Here is a 12143-nt window from a genome sequence, read left to right as displayed (position 1 = left end):
CTTAAGTAAACCTCTCCCCACCCTGAATATCTCAAAACAAGAGACTCTTTAAGAACACCTCTCTACCCCACCAGAAAAATCCAGCATATAAGCAAAAGGATGATCTATAAAAGTAACAATTGGAAAAAACACAAAGTGATTTCTAAGAGGGTGAGGTAAAGGTGAAATGAACAAAACAAAACAAAAATCTGCTGTCAGAAACCTTAGTGTAGTGTGGACGGTCAGTCAGCCAGGCCTTAGAGACCAAGGTTAGTTCAAAACTAAAATGCACTCCAGGTGTCCTCAGCATCTTTAAAAATACTGGCTCAAAATCCCTTAAGTGCATGTAGCCATAGTTAAGAAGCATTAAACTTATCACTTAAGGAAATACTATGCTTCTGGATCTGAGACTTTCATCCTTTTTGAACTGTTAGGCCACATTTTCTTCACTAGAAATTTTAATTAACTACTTACCACACTTACTTCGTCTTTACATATGCAACCAACCTTCATTTTCTTTAAAAAGTACACTGTTAAATAGTAATACCTATTGTAGAAAATAGCCATGGGCAATTATAAATACTTTTTCATTTCATCTTACCTCTTGCCTGGTCTGCTCTCCCATTAATTCTCAGTCTTCTAGCACATACATCAATTAGAATATCTTGCTTCTGCATAATTTACTCTATGAAAACCAGCTGCTGTAGACTTTAAGAACGATGTACATTATCCATTATAGTTGAAGGGGGTCAAAGGTTTAAGCGTCGCCACTGCGTCTAACGTTCTGCAGAATCAGAGGCATTGCGCATGCTGACAGTGGTTAAAAGGGTCTCAATTTTGCTGTCGTAAAAACGAAATCCCCACTTAAGCTTTGTTTCCTTCAAAAAAAAAATTAACTAAAAGGGATTAGTCAAATCTAAAAGAATCTTATTTTACAGCACTTACTATGTTAATTTAAAAACCAACATGCTGTAAAACTGCAAAATACTCATATATTATACACACACACACACGCACACACACACAAAGACAAAATCATCCAGAACACAGTAACCCTCCCACCCCCCTCAAAAAAAAAAAAGTCAAATCAACAAATCAAAATTTTTATTTGCATGGCCTATTATCATTTGTACTCTTTGCAACTTCATTTTAATATCCCTTTAACAGGTTCTAAGCTTTTGTTGCACAGGGCATAAAAGCTGCAACACTGCAAACTTTCTTCAGCAGGCACTCCCACAACACCTAAAAATGAAACAGATGTAACAAATGACAACAGCACAAACAAATACTAAGCTCCACCATTCAACGTAGTTCACGACAGTGTCTTTAGGGTTCAGTTGAAGAGGGGGTAAACTCCTAAAAAGAGGGGCATTTTCCTTCCCCTGTATTTTATAATGTCGGTGGTTTTAATCCATATTTCTTTGCAACTTCTGTCTGGGCGTGGGCAGCATCACAGAGTGAATATAGATGAGCCATCTCCATTTCTGATTTGGCCAGGTTAATAGCCTTGTTGAACATGTCAATGGCTTTCTCCATGTTTCCTCTAAAACAACAAAAATTTTAAATGTTTCAGATTCAACAAGCATTTCACAGTACACAATGAAGTTTATAAGTGAAGCTACATGGAGCCTGACCTTTAAGTTTCAACTATGATTCTAATAAAATGCTTCTTTATAACAAAATAATGCCTAGCACATAGAAGACACTCAATGAATGTTAGCTACTATTACAAATACTATATGCTTATATTATGCTACTTGTGGTCTTTGTTTACAGATAAGAACAGTGAGACTAGAGAAATTAAATGACTTATTTAAAATCATAATCATATCTGGTTCCTAAATTCTGCTTGTTTCTACTCCATCATGAGGCTCCTATAGAAAGCAGTAACATAGCCTCAGAGAACATTACAGGTATTCAGAGGCCTTACCTTCACAGATCTGTGTGAGCCCTACCAGCATATCCCTTACCCAACACTCTACTGCATACACACAGGTCTCCCTGAGTTCACTCATGCTCATAATGCTCAGATTATTTATTGCTTCTCTGCCTTATTCTAGCCAAATCCTCACCTTTCTAAGGCCCAGTTCAAATACAATATCCTCATGAAAAATACTCTCCCCTTCCCACACTAGAGGAATTGGCAGCTCCCTCCCCACTGTTCCCATGATTACTACTGTCATTCTATGCACAGTCAGATGAATATATATTGGTACTTGTTTACACCACAGTCTTAACAGATCCTTACGGGACACCTTTCAATTCCTAGAACCTAGTACAATGCTTGGTAGCTAGTATCCATTTTTTAAATAAATGGATGAATATGCTTGGTCATAAAGTATATAATTTATCTCTTACAGTCTAACTGTGATCAGGCTTTATATACTTGCCAAGAACCAAGAGCTATTTTATAGTAACTAGTACTGGCTATGTATATATGCATACATGCATGTAATCTTACAATAAATACTGTATTAAGTCCCCACTATATATATACCAGGTAGAATTTAAGAAGTACAATATACCTCTGGGGAGACTGTACTCAATCTCCTACTACATATATTGATACAGTACATAATAGACAATTAAAAAGAAAATAACTTTGAGAGTTCATGTTCAGATATTAGGTAGAAGATTTGCTAAATCTTAGGATAATCAGCAATTTCATTCATTCACATTCACTTATCTATTTGTAAAGCAGGATTCAGAATGGAATTCTTAAAGTAACACACAAAATTCATCAAACCCCATAAATCAGGGGTCCTTAACCCAGGCTCTAGGAACAACTTATCTGCAAAGAGTTTTTGTATGTGCATTATTTTAGGAAAAATCCACAGCTTTGCTCAAAAGATTAAGAACTATTACCCCATCATATTCTAGTATGAGAATATTTTATACACATTAACAAACTGGCAATTAAGAAATAATTTAATATTTATATGCAACTGTCAGTATAGATGGATCAAAAGAATCACAAAAATTTTCATCAGCCTATATACTGCCTACTCTGGAGCAGAAAGACAGAGGACCCCAGAAGTGACTGCATGACAGGTTATTAAGACAACTCCTACTAATTCCTGACAATCGATGGTGGCAAGATCTGTTACTTTTGGCATCAGTGAAATATTGGCTCATGTCCTCTTTCTACTATGTGCTCACCATGTAACCTTGTTAATTTAACCAGTCTGGGCATCAGTTTCTACACTTTTCAATTAAATGGAGGATCATATAACCTCAACCTTTATAAAGACTGGGGTAAAAATCAATTGAAATAATATTTGGAAAGCACCTAGAGTTCAGTACCTGGCCTAGAGTAGATACTCAAATGGATGGCAATGCCAGTATCAAGATGGTATACTAAATGCTATGGCATAAACAGTTATCACCTATTAATGGTGGATCTCAAGTGCAACTCTGGATAAACATTTACAGAAAACAAGAAGTTACAAGAAAAAATTGCAAAAATTCTTATCCAACTCCCTGATTTTAAAGAAAACTCGGGGGCTCAGAGGTGATGGTGCAACTTGCCTAGCCACTTGGCTGTAGCAGGATCTAAGTCTTCGGGCAACGTGGCTGCCAATCCTTATGCTACACTGCACTGCCTAAGTACACTGCAGATGTTTTTTTCCCTCCAAGAGAAATAATACAGGTGAAAGGAAGAAAAATCACAACAGGTATTGGAGAAAGATCAAGTTTCCCTTTCTAATGTATATGCCTGACTTAAACAACTTTTAAGTGTGACTTTTAAACTGGAAAAATAATTAAACAAGGCAAATCAAAGTTGTATAGTTTCAAGGGAATATTGCCTCAAAAGGCAAAACACGTTAAGACTTAAAAATTTAATGATTATTGACAATAACCTGTCTATAATGAGAATGAAAAGATAAATATGGAGATGCCCTAACTTTCCTAAGGACAGACTCTAGAAGTTACCTTTGTACTTCAATAGTTCCCATGGTTTCATATGCAAAATCACATTTATTGTCAATTTCAATAGCCTTGCTGATAAGCTCCAAACCTCTATCCAGATCTTGCTTCCACTGAAGCTGAAGTAAACTGCAAATGCAAAACAGAAGTCAGATGTGACCATGGCCCAGTATCAATTGGCTCTCAATGAATTTATAATTTAATTTACAAGGAAAAACAAAATCTGAAACAGTATAGAATCAGCATCAAATTGGTTTTTTCCCCTCAATTTATAATGGTTTTGCAGTCTAAATTCCTTATTATGAAAAGAGTGTCCAACGGTCTAGGCTCTATCATTAACTTATTTTGCACAGCTTAGTATTTTACTCGGTATAAATTTAAGTGAAGTTTTAAAATGACAATTCAACTATACTAGGACAGGAAAAACTTATTTTACGTGTTTCCTATTTTGATACAAGTTTAACACCTGACAGGATGTTCAGAACTGAAAACCTTAAGCTAGGGTGAAAATAGCATATTTACTAACTGTTGTATAATAATGAAACATAAGTAAAAGAAAAAGTAACAGTGAAGCATCCACAGCACTAAGAAATTTTTCAGCTAACACTGACACTCTCTACCACAGTCCCCTTTCGCAGTGACCAAAAGAAATCCATCTTACTACTATGCAAGAAATTTAGTTTCTTACTGGAACAAACAGACCCACAAAAATACATACCCTTTATGAACGTATGTTGTGGCATTGTCTGGTTCCAAATTAATACATTTATCATACATTTCATCAGCTTTACCAAACTGCTGTTGATCTGTTAATGCCTATGTGAAGAGATACTTCAGTTAAATTTAGGTAACTGTCACCCTAAGCAGTTAAAAGTATACTGCTTATTAATTATTAAAATTTACTTCATGTAACCATTCATTACCAAATTATTGTTTTGGGGATTAAACTTATTTAAAATGTTGCATCTTAATTATTGGGGTTTTTACATAGCAACATTATAAATATGAAATCTTAACTGTTCTCTCTCTTTATTAAGTTTGTTAGTAATATGCAATAGGAGAAGATCTAATAAATTCTAGAATACAGAAAATCCCACTCTTGGTGCAAGTTCTAATATCAGATTCTCACAGGTACACTCATGTCACTTATTCATAATTTATCGTAATATATCCTAAGGGAATTACTTTAAAAACAATACTCATTTGGAAGGATAAGTTCAGATAGGTATGTTAACTGTTATCAGAGTCATTCCTTAAAAATGATTGGTCAAAGAAAGAAAGCAGCTACAATCAACTGTTTGAAGGCAAATCCCATGGCAGAAATGGAAGACTTGGTTATGTGGATACCAGATCATGCTGATCAAACTGTAACTCTGAGAGTTAGCCAGCATATAAGCTCAAGCTTCAGGGTTCAAAGAAAAAAGTCATACTATGTAACTACATATAACTATATATAACTCTCTATGTATAAATAAAATTTGCTATATATAGTGAAGCAAACATCAGAAGAGGGACCAAAAGATAGAAACTTTAGTGCAAACAGACTTGTAATAATGCTAGTGCTGATATGATGGTGCTCAAGTAGGGCTTCCCTGGTGGCACAGGGGTTGAGAATCTCCTGTGAATGCAGGGGACACAGGTTCGAGCCCTGGTCCAGGAAGATCCCACATGCCGTGGAGCAACTAAGCCCGTGCACCATGACTACTGAGCCCGTGTGTCACAACTACTGAAGCCCACGTGCCTAGAGCCGGTGCTCTGCAAAAAGAGAAGCCACCGCAATGAGAAGCCCTCGCACGGCAATGAAGAGTAGCCCCCGCTTGCCACAACTAGAGAAAGCCCGCACAGCAACAAAGATCGAACGCGGCCAAAAATAAATAAATAAATAAATATATTAAAAAAAAAAAAAAAAAGATGATGCTCAAGTAAGCCAAAACCTGTTTTGAAGGTAACATAATGAGAGAGAAATGTACAATCATGAAACCTCTGCAAAAGAGTTGTTCCTAATATTTGGTTTCTTTAAAAGCTAGTCAGTGGCCTTTGCTCTTTTAGCTGCTTACAGAAATCTGCACCAAAAAGGCCCTTCTGAATTTCATTTCAGTGATGAAGATGGTCCTGTCACCTTCTGGCTTGTTCCTAATTAAATATAAGCCCTGAACCCAAGTGTACTATTCAATACAAACGTCATACAATTATAATGTGTGTCTGTCCTATTTTAACTTCTATACGTTCAGTAAAATTTTATATAGTACATGCTTTCACAATTAATTAATAGAGCATGTAGTCAGCAACCAATGTGTCATTTTTTTTTCTGTCTAGGAATTATAGGAACAAAGACTGAGCAGATAAGATTTCAAACTGAGGTTAATGAATTCCTGGGTTGCAGAAGTAAACCCACACACTTATGGTCAATTAATCTTTGACAAAGGAGGCAAGAATATAAAATGGGAAAAAGACAGTCTCTTCAGCAAGTTGTGCTGGGAAAGTTGGAGAGCTGCATGTAAATCAATGAAGTTAGAACACACCCCATACCATGCACAAAAATAAAGTCAAAATGCCTTAAAGACTTAAAACATAAGACATAACACCATAAAACTCCTAGAGGAGAGCATAGGCAAAACATTCTCTGACATAAATTATACCAATGTTTTCTTAGATCAGTATCCCAAGGCAATAGAAATAAAAACAAAACTAAACAAATGGGACTGAATCAAACTTACAAGCTTTTGCATGGCAAAAGGAAATCATAACCAAAAAGAAAAGACAACCTACAGAACGGGAGAAAATATTTGTAAATGATGAGACAGACAAGGGCTTAATCTCCAAAATATACAAACAGCTCATACAAATCAACAACAAAAAAAACAAACAACCCAACTGAAAAATGGGCAGAAGACCTTAATAGACATTTCTCCAAAGAAGACATACAGATGGCCAGCAGGCACATGAAAAGATGCTCAACATCATTAATTATTAGAGAAATGAAAATCAAACCTACAACGAGGTACCACCTCACACCAGTCAGAATGGCCATCATTAAAAAGTCTACAAATAACAAATGCTGCAGAGGGTGTGGAGAAAAGGGAACTCTCCTACACTGCTGGTGGGAATGTAAATTGGTACAGCCACTATGGAAAACAGTATGGAGGTTCTCAGAAAACTAAAAATAGAATTACCATATGATCCAGCAATGCCACTCCTGGAAATATACCTGGACAAAATATAATTCAAAAACATACATGTGGGGGTGGAGTCAAGATGGTGTACTAAGGGGATGCGGAATTTGCTTCTCCTCACAACTAGGGTACCTACCAGGCACCAGTGGGGGACCATGGACACCTAAGGGGACGGGAGGAACCCCCAGTGACCAGGTAGGATGTAGGGCGTGGGGGGACTAAAGGGGGAGGAGGAGTGGAGGTGGGATGGGACTGGCGCCCCTGAGGGGTGGCTGGAGGAGGGGAAGGGGTCCCACATCCGAAGGGGAAATTGGGGAACCACTGGGAGGGCAGAGGATCAAAAGGGAGCATGGCCAGGTTTCCCCTGCCCCCTTGGGCCCCCAGGAACCTGCTGAGATACTGGGCCTGATCCTCTGCCCACCTAGGACCCCTCCAGCCACGCGGGTCCTGAGGGAATGGGAGGCAGGGAAGGGGGAGCAAAAGTAAAGGCCGAACCTATGGGACTGGCACCCCTGAGGGGTAGCCGGGGGAGGGGAGGAGTTCCTACACCCAGCGGGACCTACCCAAGGTTAGGAGTGCAGCAGCAACGGGGGAAGACCCGGGGGGAGACAGTGGTAGAGGGGTGCGAAAGAACGGAAGGGAACACGGCCACTGCTTTTCCTATCCACTTAGGCACCGGGGAGCCTGTTGGGCTCCAAGGACTAATACTCTGCCCTCAAAGCCTCCCTCCTGCCCTGCAGAACCCAAGCCCTGCCCCTACACCCCCACCCAGGGCCCTGCCTCTGCACTCAGAGACCCCCTCCAATGCGCTGGGCCTAAACCCCACCCACACACCCTCACTCAGGGCCCAACCTCCAAACTCTGGAACTCCACACTCCGGAAGCCCTCCTTTGGACATACTGCCTCTCCCCTTCCTTGATCACTCAGGTCCTAAGCAGAGGCCCCACCCCACGCTTGAATGTCACGCCACCTAGGCCCCGCCCCACAATCAAACGACAACCCCCCCACTTGCCTAGGTTCCGCCCCACCCTAAACCCCACCCCTGCCTAAGTCCCACCCCACCTAAACTCTGCCCCCACAGCCAAGGCTTTTTTTTTTTTTCTCTTCGATTGGGGTTCTGTTTTACCTTGTTGATTCACTGTTGTTGATTCTTTTATATTATTATGTTCCCTAATAAATCTTTTATTTTTCTAATTTTATTCTTTATACTTTGCTAGTGATCTCTCCTTGTGGCTTATTCCCCCCTCCCCTTTCTGTTTTCTTTTTTCTGGTGTGGTTTTATTTTACATTGTTGCAGTTGGTTCAATTATAGTTTTATTTTTCCTAATATATTTTTTATCTTTCTAATTTTATTTTCTTTGATACTGAACTACCATATGTCCCAGCAATCCCACTACTGGGCATATACCCTTAGAAAACCATAGTTTAAAAAGAGTCATGTACCACAATGTTCACTGCAGCACTATTTACAATAGCCAGGACATGGAAGCAACCTAAGTGTCCATCAACAGATGAATGGATAAGAAGTTGTGGCACATATATACAATGGAATATTACTCAGCCATAAAAAGAAACGAAATTGAGTTATTTGTAGTGAGGTCGATGGACCTAGAGTCTGTCATACAGAGTGAAGTAAGTCAGAAAAACAAATACCATATGCTAACACATATATATGGAATCTAAAAAAAAAAAAAGGTTCTAATGAACCTAGGGGCAGGACAGGAATAAAGACGCAGACATAGAGAATGGACTTCAGGACACGGGGAGGGGGAAGGGTAAGCTGGGACAAAGTGAGAGAGTAGCACTGACATATATACACTACCAAATGTAAAATAGGTAGCTAGTGGGAAGCAGCTGCATAGCCCAGGGAGATCAGCTTTGGTGTTTTGTGAGCACCTAGAGGGGTGGGATAAGGAGGGTGGGAGGGAGACACAAGAGTGAGGGGATATGGAGATATACATATGCATATAGCTGATTCACTTTGTTATACAGGAGAAACTAACTCAACATTGTAAAGCAATTATACTGCAGTAAATATGTTAAAAAAATACATGTACCCCTATGTTCATAACAGCACTGTTCACAATAGCCAAAACATGGAAACAACCTAAGTGTCCATCAACAGATTAATGGATAAAGAAAATGTGGTACATATATAAAATGGAACACTACTCAGCCATAAAAAAGAATGAAATAATGCCATTTGCAGCAACATGGATGCAACTGGAGAATATCATACTAAGTGAAGTAAGTCAGAAAGAGAAAGACAAATACCATATGATATCACTTATATGTGGAACCTAAAATATGGCACAAATGAACCTATCTATAAAAAGGAAACAGACTCACAGACATAGAGAACAGACTTGTGGTTGCCAAGCAGGAGCGGGAGAGAGAGAGGGACAGATTGGGAGTTTGGGCTTGGCAGATGCAAACTATTACATTTAGAATGGATAAAGAACAAGGTCCTACTGTATAGCACAGGGAACTATACTCAATATCCTGTGCTAAACTATAATGGAAAAGAATATATTAAAACAAATAAACAAAAAAAGAATTCCTGGGTTGTACTTCATACTGCAGAATTTCAACCCCTAATAATGCAGTGATGGTAGGACTTTTACATAATAGATCCGACACAATCAATCTTCTGTAGTCCCTCTCAATAAACCCTCAAAAAGAAAGTTTTATCCTGTGGAACTTTTCTTATAACTGGACTAAAGATAACATGAAGGAAATTAAAAACAAAACAATCAACCCTAAGAATGTCTGGAGGTAGGAGTCTAATACAGACGGTCATTTTTAAATGCTTCCTATTTCTGTGATGTTTGGGGGGATAAGGAGGGAGGGGAACAACATTTCTTTGGAATACGAAGAATAAGAGAAAATATATAGAGTTTTGAGATGGCTGGTTTTTGAGATACCAAAAGCAGCTTTCAACTTAAAGACTGAGAAAGAAACAGTCATTCAGAGATCATTTAGTTAGAGGAAAAACTCTTTAACTGTGGCTATAAGAAGTTAATCATTTTCATTTAAATGGATGATTTAAAATTAATAAATAAGTTTTCAAAGACTTCAAACTATAATTTAAAAAGTGGGGCTTCCCTGGTGGCGCAGTGGTTAAGAATCTGCCTGCCAATGCAGGAGACACAGGTTTGAGCCCTAGTCTAGGAAGATCCCACATGCCACACAGAGCCAACTAAGCCCATGCGCCACAACTACTGAGCCCACACACCACAACTACTGAAGGCTTAGAGCCCGTGCTCCTCAACAAGAGAAGCCACTGCAATGAGAAGCCCGCGCACAGCAACGAAGAGTAGCCCCTGCTCGCTGCAACTAGAGAAAGCCCACGTGCAGCAATGAAGACCCACCGCAGCCAAAAAAAAAAACCAAAAAGTGAAAATAATCCAAATTTAAATCCTACTTTCCATAGCTTCAATCCTAAACCAAGGAAAGCTTCAAGAATTTTAAACAAACCAGAGATTAAAATGAGCTGTTACAGACTATCTAACCATTTAAAAGAACAGTGATCAAATAGAAAGAAAACCCTTTCCAAGGACATTTCCCTCACCAATTGCATACAGTAGATGTTCCTAAGGTAATTAAATTTTGCAAATCCAATCCAAATGAAAACATGAGGGAAATGCTCTATTTAAGCTTCCCCATGTTACAAGTTTAGGGCCACGGTTTTCAAATTGTATAACATAGGAAGCCCTCTTAAGGTGACCCAGGACCATCCTGGGGACCAGGAGAAACAAAGTAGGAACAAAGCCATCTGCTTCCACAAAAGCTGCAACAAGAGAAGCACTATTTTCTGATTTCCAGGCTAGCATTCAAGATATGAATGCAGTTCTTTAAAAAAGAACTGGCAAGTGAAAAAATATGAAAAATGACATTTACCTGGGCATATAATGCATAGCCTTCAGCACACCTTGGAAATTTCTTTATGACCTCTTCAAAACCTTTCATAGCTGCTTGGATTTGTGAAGAATTGTTTCCCGTATATGCTTGGCGATACTGTGTAAAAAAATCAAAACAGGCCTGTCAAAGCAAGAACTCAAAAACTCAGGAAATGTTAACATATTATAAAAGTCACACAAAATTACATAAATATTTCCAGAGAAGCAGGCAATGTGCTACATAATTTGCTGCATCTAAAAGGGTTCCACAGGAATATCTTTAGAGCAGGGATCCATAGGCTACGTACAATTAGGACTTCATTGCCACTAAACAATTTCAAGATGTTCAGTATTCTAGAAGAAGACTAACTTGTAACAGGTTAACTTTGCATATAAGTAGAGGAATTTTAAATTCAATATAAATTATCACTTTATTTATTATTACTTTATAATAAAAGTATTATAAAGCTTCTTCATCTGATAACATTTTTAATCTGTAATATAAATGTGTTTGTGACCCAATTTCTTTCTTTTTTTAAAATTTTTTTAATGAAGTTAGGTTGTTTATTTGAGATCCCTCTTATTTATTTTTTTTATAAAATAATTTTAACTCTTATTTATTTATTTATTTTTGGCTGCGTTGGGTCTTCATTTCTGTGCGAGGGCTTTCTCTAGTTGTGGCAAGCAGGCCACTCTTCATCGTGGTGCGCGGGCCTCTCACTGTCACAGCCTCTCTTGTTGCTGAGCACAGGCTCCAGACGCACAGGCTCAGTAGTTGTGGCTCACGGGCCCAGTTGCTCCACGGCATGTGGGATCTTCCCAGACCAGGGCTCGAACCCGTATCCCCTGCATTGGCAGGCAGATTCTCAACCACTGCGCCACCAGGGAAGCCCCCAATTTCTTTCTTTAAAAGGAAAATCCTTTTAGGACTCAGGGTATGGGGTTAACTGAAGTATCTGATTTCATTAGAAATGGCCTTATTTTACTTGATTTTCAACTTTGTATTTCTGAATATTAATAGCTCTACAAAGGCGAAATGAGAGATGAGTTATATGGTGTAATGATCGCACAGTATTTCCTCTAAATGCTTTTGTTCTTCGTACTGGTTTATGGTAGAGAATTAGAGAGAAGAGTGCTGTTTAGGGAGCATAAAATCAGGGACAAA

The 12143-nt window shown here is 38.6% G+C and overlaps 1 protein-coding gene across 1 annotated transcript in view; it reads right to left on the bottom strand.

Annotated features, from left to right (window-relative positions):
• Positions 1–1066: 1066 nt before the first annotated feature.
• TOMM70 (translocase of outer mitochondrial membrane 70) overlaps positions 1067–12143 on the bottom strand; it is a gene marked incomplete at its 5' end in the record, with an annotated part of 38673 nt that continues 27596 nt past the window's right edge. The window contains 4 exons of the mRNA XM_079705342.1: positions 1067–1522; positions 3913–4035; positions 4625–4722; positions 10980–11096. Of these exons, the coding sequence (XP_079561468.1) occupies positions 1369–1522; positions 3913–4035; positions 4625–4722; positions 10980–11096 (492 nt within the window). The 3' untranslated portion in view covers positions 1067–1368. The remainder of the gene's footprint in view (positions 1523–3912; positions 4036–4624; positions 4723–10979; positions 11097–12143) is intronic.

The sequence above is a fragment of the Hyperoodon ampullatus genome, assembly GCF_949752795.1.
Source record: "Hyperoodon ampullatus genome assembly, chromosome: 5".
Taxonomy (NCBI): Eukaryota; Metazoa; Chordata; class Mammalia; order Artiodactyla; family Ziphiidae; genus Hyperoodon; species Hyperoodon ampullatus.
This window is presented reverse-complemented; position numbering and strand designations above follow the sequence as displayed.